The following is an 18,596-nucleotide window of genomic DNA, read 5'->3' on the forward strand; positions in this document are numbered from 1 at the left end:
CAATTCAAAGTGCTTTACTGGCAAAATAAGAAGAGAAAGAAAAATAAAAAGTCCAAGAAATACTCACACAGAAATGCGGGTGAAGAAATTTTGAAGAATATGTATGCAGCTCTTTTCCATACATTGACTGTCTATATGTCAATCTCCAAAAAGGACCAAAATAGCACAAGAACATATCATTAAAATACCAAAACAGTGTTTTACAATACTTAAGAACTCAGTACTGATTTGGTCTTCACAGTTCAATTTAAGTTGTATTTCAGACTTTTTGACCTAATTTTTCACATTGGACTAAAACATACTGACTTTACTCACAACTTCCTAAAAAAAATATCATTTTTGTACTAAGTTTATTTTTGTTCTTTCCTCACCTTGTTCCACTTGGGTTGTTCCCAGTCAAAACTGACTGACCTACAAAAATTTCTCATACATTTCTTGTTATGCAGAATTATTATGAAATTATTATTATCAGTTTGCTTTCTTTTAATTAGCACAGGTTTTGTATTTGTTTTTGAGACTGATTGATTCTGAGCTGATCTTATGCACCTCAGTTTTAGAGTGAATATTACCAAAATTGTCAAAAAATGTTTTACTTACAAAATGAAACACAAAATCTGTGTTAACTGAAAGAAAACAAGTTAACAAAAACATTGACTCCAAGAATCGGTGATAATATAGCATAAGAAATTGATAAGCAATTTTTAAAAGGCTGGTCATTTTTGAACACCAAATTAGGTAAAAGATTTTCAGTGCAGCACGAGGGTTAAAATAAGTTTCCGCTGACAAATCTGTCAAATCCCTTCAGAAGACATTAAATATAATATAATATTATATTGCTTTTATGCTGCTTTTAATGTGCCTACTTTTGAAGCTTCAGTCTCAATATAATTGCTTGGAGAAGGAGCAGCAAGGACATTCTTCAACATTTCTTTAAAATCAAAGAAAGTCATGGGTTTAGAACGGCATCATTTGATCATTTAAGTGCAACAGAAAATAGATGCTATTTGCATATAGGAGTTTATAAACATTTATATTCATGCATTTAGCAGATGCTTTTATAGACTTATCAACAATGTTTGGCAGTATACAATACCACATTTAACAGTGATGAAGAAAGATGTTCTCTTCATTGTTTTATATAATAATATTCCCCATATTCTCAATAATAACCTTTTGTGTAAACTGGAAAAGAAGACTGCAGTGGGCATACAGATTGAGGAATATACAGAATAATTCTGTAATTTTCATCCAGACGGGCCACAGCTCTCCAAACGCATGAACATCTCTTTCCCTCAGAACAACAGCGGCTCAGTTTGTTGCGGGTCGTTTATTGATCGTGAAAGGGCATCAATAGTTTAAACATCAAACCCATTTCCCCTCAGAAAAACACACTCTGTACCCGTAATGTACACTGAGCTTTGGTTTCTGAACACAGCGCTAGAAATCTATTCTTAACGCGGGATCAGGTCGGGTATCGATCCATCACTGTTATTAATAAGTCAAACTCTGCGCTGGAGCACGAAACAAAAATAATCAAAATCTCTGCACTTCTCAGCTCTCAGTGGAAATGCACTGCTCTTCCCGTCCAGAACCACTGTATTTTCTGTGCATATCGTCTACTGACCAGCGAAAGCAAATCCATTGATTTACACTCATCAAATTCTTAGCATCAGGAATAACAGACCAAACTTTTCTGATCGGTATGCATGAGACATTTTCTGACAAACATTACACGTACAAAGTCTTAAGAGAGAGTTGGCACTTGTGAAAATATTATTATGATTTAAAATAAAAAAAAATAAAAAATAAAAAATAAATTCATGTGAACATATGTAAAAATTTAATTTATTGCTGTGATCAAAGCTGAAATTTCAGCATCATTACTCCAGTCTTCAGTGTCACATGATCCTTCAGAAATCATTCTAATATGCTGATTTGCTGCTCAAGAAACATTTCTGATTATTATCAACATTTTATTTTTCAGAATTCTTTGATGTTTCTATTTAAAATGGAAGTGTTTCGTAACAATATATATGTCTTTACTGACTTAAAAAAAAAAAATCAAATTAATGCATCCTTGCTGAATAAAAGTATTAATTTCTTAATTCTTAATTCTTACTTACAGATGTGGCTTTATATTTTTCATTTTGTTTTTTGTTTTTTATTCGATTATTACTCCATAAACTGAATTCAGGTTCAAGTTCAAACCAGTGTTATTATTGCTAACTAAAACTAATAAAATAGTTTACATTTTAAATAAATATTTAAAGTAAATATTCATTTTAAATAAATTAATTAAAATGTCTAATTATTAATAGTATTAATAAAATAAAATAAAAACGTAAACTGAAAAAAATAATAATAATAAATAAATAATAAACAAACAAACAAACAAACCTAAATTGTAATATTTAAAAAGAACAAAAACTAATAGAAATGGCACAAAACAACAGAACTAAAAATGAACCTACAATTAAAATGAAACCTGAAAATATACAAATAAAACCTATTTCAAAACATCAATAAAAATATATGCAATCATGTAAATCAGGGGTCACCAAGTTCGGTCCTGGAGGGCCGGTGTCCTGCAGAGTTTAGCTCCAACCCTAATCAAACACACCTGAAGCAGCCAATCAAGGTCTTATTAGGTATACTTGAAACTTCCAGGCAGGTGTGTTGAAGCAAGTTGGAGCTAAACTCTGCAGGACACCGGCCCTCCAGGACCAAGTTTGATGACCCATGATGTAAATAATATTAAAATAACTCTGGTAGATCTTGAAATTATCTTCACAGAGTGACATATCCTGCTAACTCTGCTAAAAACATGGTGTTTTTCAGGTCATGCTTGCAAACAAACTGGCAAATGAGATCGCTGAGGTCTCACCTGCACATTACTGACGCTATTTCCAATAACGCTTAAAAATTAATAACTATATTTTCCCAGTTCTCAGTTAATTATATATGGCACCTATACATTTTACACCATCATGTTCACAAGTTCTGCACTGAGTCCAAATGCTTCAAAGGTTCGGTTCAAGTGAATTGACGCCAACCAGACAGATCTGGATTCACACAATAGCTCTAGTCTGAAAATGCATTATGAGTCAAACAGATGAAGCATCTTCAGCAACAGTCATGATCTTTGACATCTGAACTAACACACGTCACTTCATCAAGTCTACTTGACCTATGATGGGTCAAAACAGCTGTTGCTCAACAATCGCCAAGTGCATGCAGGGAAGGCTGACGGTCACATGACCTGACAGGGTCAGCGGCAGCAGCAGAGCTCAGGCAAAAAGCTGCAGGCGACTACTGATCCGAGAGCAGCTGTGCTTCTCAAGCCTGCATTTCTGAACAACACTGAATTAATTCTAACTAATAGCTTGCAAACATGACCCAAAACTAGTTTATTCAAAAGATAATAAGCACAGCTGCTCTCGTTGATGCAAAAACACAGAGTCATGGGTAATAATGAGGCCGTGAACAAAAAATAGATCCTTACCTAATAATACAATTAGTAGCTGACTGATAATTGCATTTGCCTTTGAAAATGCTGCCCTTGTGAAAAAGAAGTGCGCTTAATTGTAGTGAATGTGCACTTTAAAAAGTGTACTTTAAAAAGTGTATTTTTAATAAACGGTACTTGCTGAAAATATAATATTAATGAAATAAAAGGCCACTTAAAGAGAGACACTTTTATGACTGTTTCTGAACACACTTTAAAATACATTTTAATCATTGTGTTTTAAAGGAATACAAAAAGCACATGTAAAGTACTTCATTATCATTTTACCTGTAGTGTAATTACAAATAGATTTAAATACATGACACACACGTTTCAATATAAATTATAAAAACAAAGTATGTTTTAGTTTATCATAAATGCTTGTCAGTACATTCAGCAGTACTTTAACATATTTCAGTAGACAATAGAAGTAATTATGAAATTACATGTAAAGCTGTACTTAAGTCCTAGGTCAAAAACGCTTTAAAATTAAACTAACTGCATTTAATATAAACTGAAACTATAATAATTTTTCGTTTAATTGCAATTAACAGTTCACACTTAAGTATATTCTTTAATTTCTGCACTAAAAGCATGCTAAAGTGCACTTCTTTTCACAAGCGTGTTCCTGTGATCGCAGGCTCGAGGCCTCAAGGGCTCAAATGACAACAACATGACCTCACAAAAAAACAGGAGGAGCATGTGGCGGGTGCGAATGAAGTGCAAAGCATGCGACGTGAGGATGAAAGCGGTGCAAATATAAAGAGGAAAATACCTGGACGAAATATCGACAGGAGCGCTCCCTTTTCTGCAGCTGAAAACCCAAAGAGAAGTGCTTTAGTATCAAGCAGAACATTCCACAGTCTCAAGGTCTTTCACACCGAACACAACGAAGCGTCTATTCAAGCAAATAATGCAATGGAACAAAAGCAGTAGTTGGTGCAAGGCTAATGCACCTCTCAGTGCTGTATCGGTATTATTTCATTTTGTGTTTAATTATTGCACAGAATCTGTTAAAGGGTGAGTGAATATACAAAGCGAATGTTGTGAAGAGCTCCACAGGAATCCATAGTTTCCATTGAAAACCGCATTGGCGTTTGGTGTGAAAGAGCCTTTGGAAGCACATAAATCACATCCTACTGAACCCAGAGGAAAAGATTCATCCAGTTTGGCACGAATGAGACTGATCAAGAACTCCTGCATGTCAGAAGAGCCCTGCTCAAAAGAGAGACGATCGCTGAAAGAGAAATTCAGGAGAAAGGAACTGGAAGGACGTTGTATGTTAAATTCAACAATGACATGCAATTCGTAAGTCAAAATGCAGGCAAAAATCAATACAGAAAATTCCTTCATATGGTTTGTTGGATCAGTGGTTGGTTACAGTTGACACCAAATTACACTTATTACTTCCATACACTCTCAAGAGTGCATATTAGTACCTCCAGTGTAAGTATTTGTACTTTAATGGTACATAGTTGTACCTTTTGAAAAGCGCTTTTTTTTCTGAGAGTGGCATTTCTGAGAGTCGTTCGGTTGTAATGGGTTCTACTTCTATAACTTCACAGCTGACAGATCAGGTGCTGATTGAGTTTCAATAACATCAAAAAAGGTTTCATTAGAGTTTGAATAATATTTTGTGAGGCTTTAATGGTCATAATGAACGATACGATGGATCATTTAACTCGGAGCTTGAAAACGTTCAAATTGAGTTCAAGTGTTTTCCCGGAAAAAACACTGCATGAGTCAGTGAGTGTGAGTTTTGATTGAATAATGGTAAAACTGTTATTTTTATGAATTTGATTATGTACTGGCTGTGAATAGTGATTGGTTTTATCACGTTTTATAACCACATAAGGTGACGTGGACAGAATCTGGTTGTATCGCGTCTGGTTACGACAGTGTTGCTGTTTTATTGTTTCTGCTGTTATTTTGTCATTTCTTATGTTTCTATCATTTTCTCTTTTGCTTTGCTTTCAGGTTCTAAAAGAAAGAAAGGAATTACCTAATGAAGGAAGAAAAAACCTTAACTATAAAACTTCACTATTATCAATAATACACATTAATCTATGGTTGTGCAACATACAGTAAATTTTTGTTCAAAAATTTGGGGTCAGTAAGATTTTTTATTTTTTTTTCAAAAAAATAATACTTTTATTTATCAAGGATGCATTAGCTTGATCAAAAGTGACATTAAAGACATTTATAATGTTACAAACAATTTCTATTTCAAATAAATGTTGTTCTTTTGAACTTTCTATTCATCTGTGAATCCTGAAAAATAAAATGTGTCCCAATTTCCACAGAAATATTGGGCAGCATAACTGTTTTCAACATTGATAATAATCAGAAATGTTTCTTGAGCAGCAAATCAGCATATTAGAATGATTTCTGAAGGATCGTGTGACACTGAAGAACATTTTAGCATATATTCACATAGAAAACAGCTGTTTGAAATTGCAATAATATTTTACAATTTCTATTGCATTTTTGATCAAATAAATGCAGCCTTGGTGAGCAGAAGAGACTTCTTTACTGACCCCAAACTTTTGAACTGTAGTGCATAAACTATTTTATTTGGCTTGTATTTCCAAAAATATATTTCACTACGACACAATATATTTCACTCATGTCAACACATGCAGCCTCACGCTTGATGTTTGCACATTTAGACTCACCACATGAGTAAAGAGCAGCAAGGCCTGTGTGTGTGTGTGTGTGTGTGTGTGTTTGTACGCCATGAATTATTAAGTCTCGCAGAGGAAGAGGGAAGAGAACAGATAAAAATAAATAGCAGGCAGGTCTGTCTCTGCTAGTGCCTGAATGTTAATGCAGCTGACGGCAGCCATCTTTAGATCACATTACTCTCACTCTTTAGCGGCTCCTGTTAGCTCCTCTTCAGCTGCCTCGTCTGTAAACTTGATCTTGGCATTAAAGGTTTTACTCGACTAGCGGAGCGTGTCGAATGTGTTGCTGACTGTATCTTTACAAAACAATCATGATGCTTTGGGAAACGAACGAGTGATGTCGTTAGCCTTTTAGAAATAAAATGCTTAATTTTTGCATTACAACCAAATAATTAGTCAACGATTTGCTATTTTGACAATAGACAATGACTATAAATGCAGTTATGCGTCATTTCAATCAGTGTTGCTACTGTTAGCGAAAAATAAAACAATGAAAATTTGTTTAAGGTAACAAATGAAGATTAAATGAAATAAAATTAAAATAGTAGATGTAGAACTATTAGATGTAAGCAAAAAGTATTAATGTTGCTTTAGCAGCAAACTGGAATAATTAAGTCTAAGATGAAATACTAATTAAGTCCTAGTTGAAATACTAATAATGAAAATCACAACAAACTAAAATTACAATCAAAACTGAAAGTATAAAAGTAAAATACACATTATAATAGGATATAATAGGATATAAATAATACTAAAACATCATTGATTTCAACACTGAAAAGGTATTAGCATGTGATTTGCATATAATGAATATTTGCATGCAATTAAAACTTAAATGAAAATGAGAAATGTTGCCTTAGCAACTAAATGAAATAAATAATTTTAGGCTGAAGTAAATTACTTAAAAAAATATATATATTAAAATGACAAAATCATTTAACAAAATTACTAAAAATGTTAACTAAAATAGTTGTTTAGTTTTTTGTAATTTTTGCCTTGACAACTAAATGGAATAAGTTTGTTGAAGTATTAAAATGACTAAAACTTAAACTGAAATAAAAATAAATAAACGCTAAATAGGAAATTAAAAAAGACAAAATCATACAAAGAAATTACTAAAACTTTCAGTTCATAATATTCATAAAATTAATCAACGCTATGATAGCATTTAAATAATCCTAAAATAACACTGATTTCAATCCTGAAAAGGATAAATAAGAACAGTTGTATGTAATTAAAACTGCACAATTTCACCCAATATTTGTGTGTGCTATGCTTTTTATTACTTGAGTATCATGATCACCATTTGTTCACTATTTTTGCACAAGAAACCTAACGTAGCATATTTCGCTTGCTCATGAGGATGAACTGAAGATGTAGACGCCTCACACAGAGCTGACATGTTTTAAATCAGTGATCCCTGTACTGAGTCTGAAGCTCAAATCAAACAGCTGTGAAATCCAAAGGCAGATTGAGTTTAAAATTACCGCTTCGATTAATTAGCATGAAGAGTGTGACGGCCTCCGTCAGAACGTGTGAGCATGACGCGCGCTGATCGCTGCGGCTGTGCAAAGTGAAGTTTGCAGGATTGTGGGTGGAAACGAAGTGTGAATTTCGCAGAAGACGCGTGGAAACAGGTGTTTGTGTTCCACGCTCGGGCGCCCCGATCTGAAAAATGACACTCTTAAAAGTAAGTTAATTAATTTTGAGCGGTTCTGTGTCTCAGACAGTACAGCCTGTCACCAGAAGAACTAAGATGATGGGTTTGACAAAAATGATACACGTTTACTTTGAACGCAGTGTAAGCCTTGGATAAAAGTGACTGCTAAACACGTACATTTTAATTAGGAATATATTACTCCACAGAAACCAGTGGCAGTGCTGTGAATGTGTGTGTTGTCAGGATCCAACATTTACTTGCTAATGGTGGATGAATTCAGAAGATTTTTGACCGGCAATAAAACTGGACTTTGCATTTTTGTTAATTGGTTTATTAAATGGTTTGAGTAAAATAAAAAAATAAAAATAAAAAATAAAATAAAAAAATAAAATAAAATAAAAATAAAATAAAATATGCAAGTGATCATAAAATATAAATAAAATATAAATAAATTAATGAAATAATGAATCTTTAATTTATGTACTTTGATTGCACAAGCAATGTTCATTCATTAAAGGGCGTTTGAAATTTGACTTAAAATATATTATGTTTAGATTGTCAAATTTTAATTGCATGATTTGCTGATGAAGTAAATTAATAACATCTATCATCTAAAATTAAAACTTGCGGGAAAAAACAAATCAAAACAAAACAAAAAACAAAACAAAGTTTTACTTTTGTCAATGAATAAATTAAGAAAAATTGTCCAGCAATATTTATACTGTATTTTTAACCGATGATGAAAATGTTTTATTAAAATTGTTTATTAGATGTTTGGAAAACAAACAGATAAATAAACAATCTTGGTATTTGAATGAATCATCCTTAAAATCCCTATATTTTAACCAATAGCATGCTTTGCTTATTAAGTAAATTAATAACATCCAGGGTCCAAATATGAAAACTTTAAGATCACCAAATGCAATAATCACATTATTTTTATGAAAAGGTTTAGATCAAAAACAAACAAACAAACAAGAAGGTTTGAAGAAAAAAAAAAAAAATGAAGCTATTACATTGAAAAATGTAAAACTATTAAAACTATAAAACTAAAAATTTAAATTAGGCTGAAATAAAATATTTTTAGAAAGAAATTAAATGCTGAAAAGATAAAACATAAAAGCTAATTCAAGATATTAATAAATGCTATTATAGTATATAAATAATACCTCACTGAATGAATCAACAGCCTAAATGTTGCAGTTCCTAACAAAGCTATTGGCCAACTATTTCATTTACTCTCCAAAGCCAAGTTTTACTGGCACTCGGTTTCTTTTATTGTTAATTTTGGACCCTGTGTGTAATATTAATATATACACAACGTCTGAATAAAAAGGGCTTTGTTCTCTGAGTGTCTGAAGACAAACTACACGCAGGTCTGGAGAAAACAGCGTCAAAGCGAACCTCTTTAACTCCGTGGAAACTTTAATAACGCTGGCGATTATTCATGCCGCATAATGTCCTCGGAGCGATAGGAGCCTCAGGACGGTGAGAATTTCTCTTCGCCCAAGTTAAACCTATTTTTAAACAGACGGCTGACTGCGGGGAGAAACACAGGGGATCATTCATCCTGACAAACACGGACATCATTAAAAAAACACCCACTGCTCTCCTCCTCCTGCTCTCCATACCGACTGCATCAAAGAGGACGCTTTATCTGCCTCGCGCTTCCTGTCCGTTTCTCTGCTGGTGAAGTCAAACATAAGAAGAAGAAATAGGCTCGTCTATTTAATGCAGTAATATGGTGTGATTAATTACGGAAAAACCCGTCCCACCCAGACCTGTCCATCGTCTTACACTGATGCAGTTACTGATGAACGTGATGCAGGATGACTGACTGCGTGACATAGCCTATGAGAATACAGTATGCCCTAAATTCAATATATGACGGCAGAAAATGCCCCGTATGAGTTTTTGCCTTATATTTATATCAAAATGAGCAAGAGAGCTGTTTTACCCCAAATATCTGTACAGTTGCAAATGTGATATTGATTTGACAGTTCAATAAACAGGAAGTTAATATTATGTTACATTTTAGACACAGTATTGTCTATTTTTGTGCAATTCCGCCAACAAAAATAGTATCAAACAAAGCCACAGCAGAACAGTTGCAGGTCTCAGAGCAAACCACCTTTTTTTTTTTTTTTACTAAATGAATCCGTTGTTTTGAACAAATCGAGTGGGTGAATGATTTAATGGCTCATTCATAAAGACAGTCACACTTGCTTAATTTCTGACTGAATCAGTCGACTGAACGAATCGAGTGAGCCAATGATTCAGTGATTCATTCATAAAGACAGTGAAATGGAGCTTTTAGTTTAATTTCATTGAAGAAAAAAAAAATATTATTATTATAATTTTTTTTTAAACAAACCCATTAATACCCATTTATTAGTATAATTTATGCAATGTTGAATCAAAACATTTAATTCTAAAGACAGTTATGTAATGTCTACCAATGCTTTTCTCATCTAACACAATAATGACTTCAAATGATCTTTTTTTTTTTTTTTGGGGTGATGATGTGATTTTGATTTATTAATCGGCACATTATGTAATTAATTCTCCTAAAACTGGTATCGTCTCTGTTATTATCTCCAATATCGTTATCGTCTCTAATACCGTTACCATCTTAGTTATAGTCTCCAATACTGTTATCTTCTCTGTTATCGTCACCAAAACCGTTATCTTCTGTTATTGTTTCCAATATGGTTATAGTATCCAATACTGTTGGTCTTCAATACTGTTAACATCTCTGCATACAAAAATGCAAATTTGTGAAGTGTTCAGTCTACAGGAATGTGTGCAGGCACATAGTGTTTCTTTACAAATTGACATTGCCAACTACTGGTCTGGCATGCATTATACAGCAATTTTAGTCATTTACATGGATTCCTGTGAATAGGGATAATTTTGACTACATTGACGTCTGTATATGAAACTTTTCAAAAATGCAAAGAGAAAAGAAAAAAACTTTTCAGGTTTTAGTACATCATTGTCATGTAAAAATCACTGCAATCTTGGGAAAAAGAAGTATACTTTAGCATACCTATTATGGAAATATGGAAATATTACACTTTAAGTGCGATTGTTAAAATTCAAATGCGGTATGAAATTAGCTGAACTTTAGAGTGTTTCAGACCCACTTAAATAGGACTTAAGTACATATTTTTTATGTACTGTCATAATTACATATATTGTCATTGAAAGTACTGCTGAATGTACTAACAAGCATTTATGATAAACTAAAATACAACCCAAATTCCGGAAATGTTGGGACGTTTTTAAAAATGTTAATAAAATGAAAACTAAAAGACTTTCAAATCAAATGAGCCAATATTTTATTCACAATAGAACACAGATAACATAACACAGAAATTTTACAATTTTATGCACAAAATGAGCTCATTTCAAATTTGATGCCTGCTACAGGTCAAAAATAGTTGGGACAGGGGCATGTTTACCATGGTGTAGCATCTCCTCTTCTTTTCAAAACAGTTTGAAGATGTCTGGGCATCGAGTTTATGAGTTTCTGGAGTTTTGGTGTTGGAATTTGGTCCCATTTTGCCTGATATAGGTTTCCAGCTGCTGAAGAGTTTGTGGTCGTCTTTGACGTATTTTTCGTTTAATGATGCGCCAAATGTTTTCTATAGGTGAAAGATCTGGACTGCAGGCCAATTCAGCACCTGGACTCTTCTACTACGAAGCCATGCTGTTGTAATAGCGGCAGTATGTGGTTTTGCATTGTCCTGCTGAAATACACAAGGCCTTCCCTGAAATAGACATCGTCTGGAGGGGAGCATATGTTACTCTAAATCCTTTATATACCTTTCTCCCTCCTCTTTAGCCCGGAGGACATGGCATCTGTGATTTCCAACAAGAATGTCAAATTTTGACTTTTTTGCATGATAGAGCTTTAGTTGGCATCTGCAGATGGCACGGTGGATTGTGTTTACCGACAGTGGTTCCTGGAAGTATTCCTGGACCCATTTAGTAATGTTAATGACAGAATCATGCTGATGAGTGATGCAGTGTCGTCTGCGGGCACGAAGACCACGGGCATCCAACAAAGGTCTTTGGTCTTGTCCCTTACGCAACAGAGATTTCTCTAGTTTCTCTCAATCTTTTGATGATGTTATTCACTGTAGATGATGAGATTTACAAAGCCTTTGCAATTTGACGTTGAGGAACGTTGTTTATAAAGTATTCCACAATCTTTTTACGCACTCTTTCACAGATTGGAGATCCTCTGCCCATCTTTACTTCTGAGAGACTGCCTCTGTAACACATCCCTTTTATGTTACAGACCTGATATCAATTAACTTAATTAGTTGCTAGATGTTCTCCCAGCTGAATTATTTCACAATTTCTTGCTTTTTAAGCCCTTTGTTGCCCCCGTGCCAACTTCTTTTGAGACTTGTAGCAGGCATCAAATTTGAAATGAGCTCATTTAGTGGATACAAGTGTAAAATTTCTCCATTTAAACATTTGTTATGTTATCTATGTTCTATTGTGAATAAAATATTGGCTCATGTGATTTGAAAGTCTTTTAGTTTTCATTTTATTCACATAAAAAAAAAAAAAATGTCCCAACATCTCCGGAATTCGGGTTGTATGTAATTTCTATTAGAACATTAATATATATATATATATATATATATATACATAAAAATTATAAAATACACTTTTGAAGATATGAATTGCACTAGTGCACATCCAATATACCATTAAGCACACTCCTTTTTCACAAGTGTGGATTTGCCCAAGTTTGTCAACTTGTTAGAGGCATCACATCTCTGTAAGACACTTAGTTTTGTTTTAGTGAAAATAAGAACCTCAAGTTGCTTCTTGCACTTATTTAATAAGAAAAAAATGTTCAGTGCATCTGTGAGTATCTGTGTAACGCATGAACAGACAGATGGTCATTATCACAAGATAAACACTTAACACACTGATCAGGACTTTTTGCTCATTGGTGCTGCACTCTCTCTGCTCTCTTTATTTTCACATTACTGAATCATTTAAACTCAAATCAATATTTCATGTCCCTTTCTTTATTTATCTGGTAAGTAGCTGGGTAATGAGCTTTGCACCAGGTCCCGATCACCCAGTCAGGGTTTATTTTGTGAAAATAACCGGCTGATTGTATATCCATTACATATTCTTCTTTGTTTGTCCCTGAAATAATCAGTCCGGGGTGTTCTGATCTCACAGTCCAAACACAGTTTACACTCATTTCTGTGCAACCATTCGCAGAAGCTGAGTAACCATTTTATTGAAAGGCAGTATGATTGGGTAGGAATGATTCCAGATTGCAAAATGTTATCGCTCAGCTCTACACAACTTTAAGCCATGAAGATATTAAGATATTATAAACACCAACATCATGCTTTTCTGTAAAGCTGCTCTGAAACAGTGTTTATAGTGCTTGTAATAATACATATGACTTGACATATATTATAGTGTTGTATGTCAGACGCAGTACCTTATTGAGGCTCCGGGCGGCACTGTCCTTTCCTCCGGGGGTGAGATTCCTGAGCTGGACGTCCAGCAGGTCGATCAGGTGACCCATGGCCCGGACAGTGTAGGTGATGTCACCCGCGTGCATGTGACCCTTGGTTTGCTCGGAAAGCTCACGGGAAATTATGGCTGCAGGTTCACCCGCTCGAATCTACGACACACACACACACAAACTGATCACAAACAGAAGCTATTATCAGCTGTCTCTGCATGTTACACTGGCATAAGGCAATGTGTTTAACATTGAAAAAAATCCACTTTTATCTAAGAATTTCTCCACAAGACAGATGAAGGGTTTTTGTTTTTTCCATTCATTTATGTAAAAGCTCTGAATGAAATGATTCAGTAAAGCAGGTGTGTGTTGATGACGGTCAGCAGAACTGAAGGTGTTGGAATAGTTGTTAATGTTCCTGTTGCTCAAACAGCAGAGCGTGACGATAAACAACACCAAGGTCATCACGGGTTTGAGTCCCAGCCAATGCATGGATGACAATTTGAATGCAAGTTATTTATTTATTAATAAATATCAGCTTTAAAGAGAGGATTTACAGTCTGGGATTTGTGATCCTGGTACATCAATCCATGCAGGGCTTTCAAAAAGTCAGAACGCACCATTCATCTATTTCAGAGTGACAGTAATACAATATTTCTGCTCAAAGCTCACTTAGAGTGTTTGTAATAACATTCTATTGTGACCTAACACAGATTTGATATAAAAAATGACACATAAATGTATTACGTGTAGCTTTTTATAATAAACTGAACACCGGTTTACCGTTTCTCATGTAAACATCTTTTATTCGAATTTAAAAAAGGCACAAAATGCATGAAAAACACATGTAAACCATATTCTGTCATAATCATATATTTATCAGCTTCATGTTTCATCTGTGTTAGTAGAACGGAGAAATTTACCATTACTGAAGGTGGGAATTATGATCACGCAATATTGATTGATGGATCTGCAGAGAATCGTATATATATATATATATATATATATATATATATATATATATATATATATATATATATATATATATATATATATATATATATATAGGGTACAACGGGGCTAAAGGCACCTTTGATATTATTTTCCTCTAAACTAGATGGCACAAAAACGTGGCATAGCACTTTCCAAAACATTCGCTTTTCAAGGTGCACGTGTATATTTGTCTGATCTTTGACGCGATCGTGCGCAGCAGTGCAAAGTTGATTCTGTGCTTACTTGATCTAATATTTGATGTTTTTTTAAATGTTGTAGATTTAAGTAGCAAATGAGAATCGCTAAAATTAATGCATATATTTTGAGACAAAGGTCTTCTTTATGATTTTCAGTTTTGTTTAATATAATTAAAGCAACAGTTTTTAAATAATGAAAGAATATGTAAAAGTATGGTATTTGGGGTAAAAAGCGCCCCTGCTGTTGGGGCTGAAGGCACCGTGATTAACATGATAATTAATAGATCGCTGACTTTTCCATTTGTTGACATGACATGGTTAGATTCAGATGGTGAATATCATATATTATGTTGGGTGTCCATATTAGATATAATCACCATGTTTAGAATGAAACCATCATATTTAAAAACATGATATTAATCATATCATATCATATAATAAAATATAAATAGTACTAACTTTGCTAAAGTGATTTAATACAAGCATATATATATTTTTCTGCAATTATGCATTTCAGGTGCAGGAAATAGCACATTTTTTCTTAAGGTGTGTATTTAACCCCATTGTACTCTCTCCCTCTCTCTCTCTCTCTCCCTCTTTCTCTCTCTCTCTATATATATAATTAAACATTTGGTAATATGGTTGCCGCATCCGCATGGTGCACATGATGGCATTATTTTACATGGCTCATTCTCTGCAGATCAGATCATCCTCGTGTGGTTGTGTGCTAGAGGCAGCTGAAGATGTGAGAAGCGAACGACTCTTGACTTCTAAGACAGTGCAGCTCTGTTCTTTTAAGTCGTGGCAAAAACATGAGCGCAGATGAGAGCCACGCACTCTCGTGTTGAGTTTAATCACATCACTCCTCCAGCTAAAGGAAGAGATGTGTTTATTTGCTAATGAGACGCAACTAAAGATGTTGTCTTCTGGGCTGCCTGCTAGGTCTACAAACACACACACACACACACACACTCATTTCACATCTGTACAACTGTAGGATTGATTTGCGCAAACAGCTCCTTTATGTCAGCGGCACATGAAGAACAAGTAAAAGTTAGCAGGAAAACACTGAAAGACATTATTTGTAGTTTTCTATATGATGGTAAAGGCTCTCTTCCTCTTTTAAATATACTTACAGTAATTCTTATTAAAATAAAAACATAGCTTGAGGAATATGAACAAACCAATGAAATAAATGTGAACAGAAAGTGACAAATATAATTAGTCACACTATAGTCTACGCTATAACCAAACTGACTCATTCGGCCCAGTGTAATTTTAGTATTATTTATATAATATTATATTATATTACTTATTAGTAAGTTTAATTATAAGTATAATTATAATTATATAATTAGTCAATTTATGTGCCATATTTTTATTAGGTTTTCTAAGTATTTCTAATTTTTTGTTTGTTTTTCATCTAATATTTATATATCATTTCAGCTTTAATTAATTTCAGGTAAAAATCACAACACTAATTAAAATGACTAGTGAAAAGTGTATTTATTAAGTTTATTTGCTATTTCTGCAGTTTATAGTATGTAAGCTATGCAAAGCTATGGCAAATTTCCGTGTAACTACTACCTTTCCTGATTCTTTTTTTTTTAAGTGCAAGTTTTTAATCTTACATTACATTTTATCTCAGCAGTATTTCAATAAACGAAAAGCATTTTTTATTATTTTAGATAAGTCCAACAAGAGAAGCTTGCATACATGGATGTAACAAAAAAGCATTAGTGCAAAGGCAAAATGTTACTGATTAACAAAAGTGCAAAGAGAAAATGTTGCAGATTCCTAAAAAAGTGAAACATGCTCAGTGCAAAGACAATTGGCAAAACATTTAGAAAAAAGTGCAACGAGAAAACGTTACAAATTCCACAAAAAAAAAAAAAGCCTGCTCAGTGAAAAGGAAAAACGTTAATGGATCACAAAGTGCAACATGCTCAGTGCAAAATGTTACAGATTTACACAAAAGTTAGCATGTTGCACTTTTTTGGCCTCTGAATAAAAGCATTTTGTAATTTTTTTTTTTCTTTTTAACGATTATGTCTGCAACTTGTTAGTTATAAGTTTTGAGCTGATGCACCAAAATATTTTCCATTTACAAACTTCTTCAGTATTTGGCACAAACATTTCACAACTTTCTTGCCGGTTTTTTAGAACAGTTTCAGTAAACAATAACATCACCGGCTTAACCAATCAAATGACAGATCCAACTGTTGTATAATTAGTGAAAATGGCAGGTTATCCCATACATATGTTTGATTGTGTTTGTGTGTGTGTGTGTGTGTGTGTGTGTGTTTCCCAAACCTTCTGGTTGATGATGTTGACCCATGTGGAGGTGCAGTTGCTGAGGTCGGGCCCCTGCTGGTCCCACAGTCCCTCGGGCCCCTGACAGGCGAACACAGCCGTCCCTGCACACAGAAAGCAGCTGTTACTGTGAATTCATATCACACCGTAAACACACACACATCAGCGTCCGTCACTGCGCTTCCACAGATGACAAAAAAACGCTTTCAAACTTCTGTGATCATAAAAGAATGTGTAATTACTTCCTCTGATGGAGATAAAATCACTGCAGTGTGTGTGTGTGAGCTCTAACTACAGCCAGATGCAGGGATGTGTGTGTGTGTGTGTGTGTGTGTGTGTGAGTTCGTTCCCTGGAGAGCACTGGTAAAGGTCAATTAAAGCTCGTGGAGAGAGACATCTCATTTTCAGCTCTAATTAGAAGGACAGAAGAGGGAAAAAATGTCATATTCTTCCAGTCGGATGACTGTATCGGCACTCAGGTGAGATCACTGACACACACACACACACACACACACACACTCCAGATGTACTGTACACGTACAACAGCAGTGTGATAAAAGACTATGTAATAAACACATACATTTCTAATAGTAATAACAATCAAAATAAACACTCTCTCTGCCCAATAATACAGTCCAATAGTCTACATGTGGTGAAATATTTTTAATAAAAATAATGTTACAATATTATATTAATCCTTCCGTGTTGCTCAAGAAACATTTCAGATTATGATCAATGTTGAAAGCAGTTGTGCTGCCCAATATTTTTGTGGAAACTGTGATACATTTAATTTTTCAGGATTCACAGATGAATAGAAAGTTCAAAAGAACAGCATTTATTTGAAATATAAATATTTTTCTACATTATTAATATCTTTACTGTCACTTTTGATCAATTTAACGCATCCTTGCTGAATAAAAGTATTAATTTCTCAACTTTTGAATGATATTATATAATGGGGTGTTCAGCTAGTGTTTTTTGATGTTGTTATCGTTTTGAATGATTTTATGAAGATGTGAACGTGTTACTCTGAGAAATGACCAGAGGACAAATCCAGCCTGATGCTCTGAAAACTTCAAGAACAAACAACTAATCATGAAGAATCTGCCAATCACCCGAAACCATGGAAACGTTTGGATGTGAGCAGCGAGAGAAATGAAGGGAAAAGCTGAACTTTAAAGAAAGAAAAGGAGAGGAAGCAGAGTGACAGAGCGAGGTGGAAGGTGAGCGAGCGCAGCAGCGGTGTGTTTGATGCGTGTGCTGCGTTTGTGTTATTTGTGCTCGTGCTGTGCGTCGCTCGTCTGCTGCACATCCACACACTCACTAATAAACCACAGAGAAAAACACCACACCTGGGTTACCAAAACAAGCTGTTAAACATGCAGTGATGAGGGCTTATTTTCTCTGAAGATACGGGGCAAGGCGTCGCTATGCAGTTGCTAGGATGTTCATGGCTAAGAGAAATGTTACTTGTTAATCTCTATCAATTAAAATAGAGGGACTACACATTTTTCTTCTTCTTTTTTTTTTTTGTTAAATAATAATAACTATTATTACTATTATTATTATTGATTATTTTGTAAACATTGTTTATTATCATTATGTTTGCAAGTCAAACTGGTTATATTAAAAATAACCAATAATCACACTATAGCAAATAGCAAACATATCAAAACAGTATTATAACAAAGTTACAATTTTACAATAACACTAATACTATTTTATTTTATTT

General features: G+C 34.0%; 1 protein-coding gene across 1 annotated transcript in view; it reads right to left on the reverse strand.

Annotated features, from left to right (window-relative positions):
- The window catches only part of LOC131544472 (adhesion G protein-coupled receptor L3-like), a 309,135-nt gene that overhangs the window by 72,956 nt on the left and 217,583 nt on the right, over nt 1–18,596 (reverse strand). Inside the window, 3 exon segments of the mRNA XM_058782694.1 lie at nt 4,281–4,319; nt 13,335–13,520; nt 16,865–16,968. Of these exon segments, the coding sequence (XP_058638677.1) occupies nt 4,281–4,319; nt 13,335–13,520; nt 16,865–16,968 (329 nt within the window).

Source organism: Onychostoma macrolepis, chromosome 07 (genome assembly GCF_012432095.1).
Source record: "Onychostoma macrolepis isolate SWU-2019 chromosome 07, ASM1243209v1, whole genome shotgun sequence".
Lineage (NCBI taxonomy): Eukaryota > Metazoa > Chordata > Actinopteri > Cypriniformes > Cyprinidae > Onychostoma > Onychostoma macrolepis.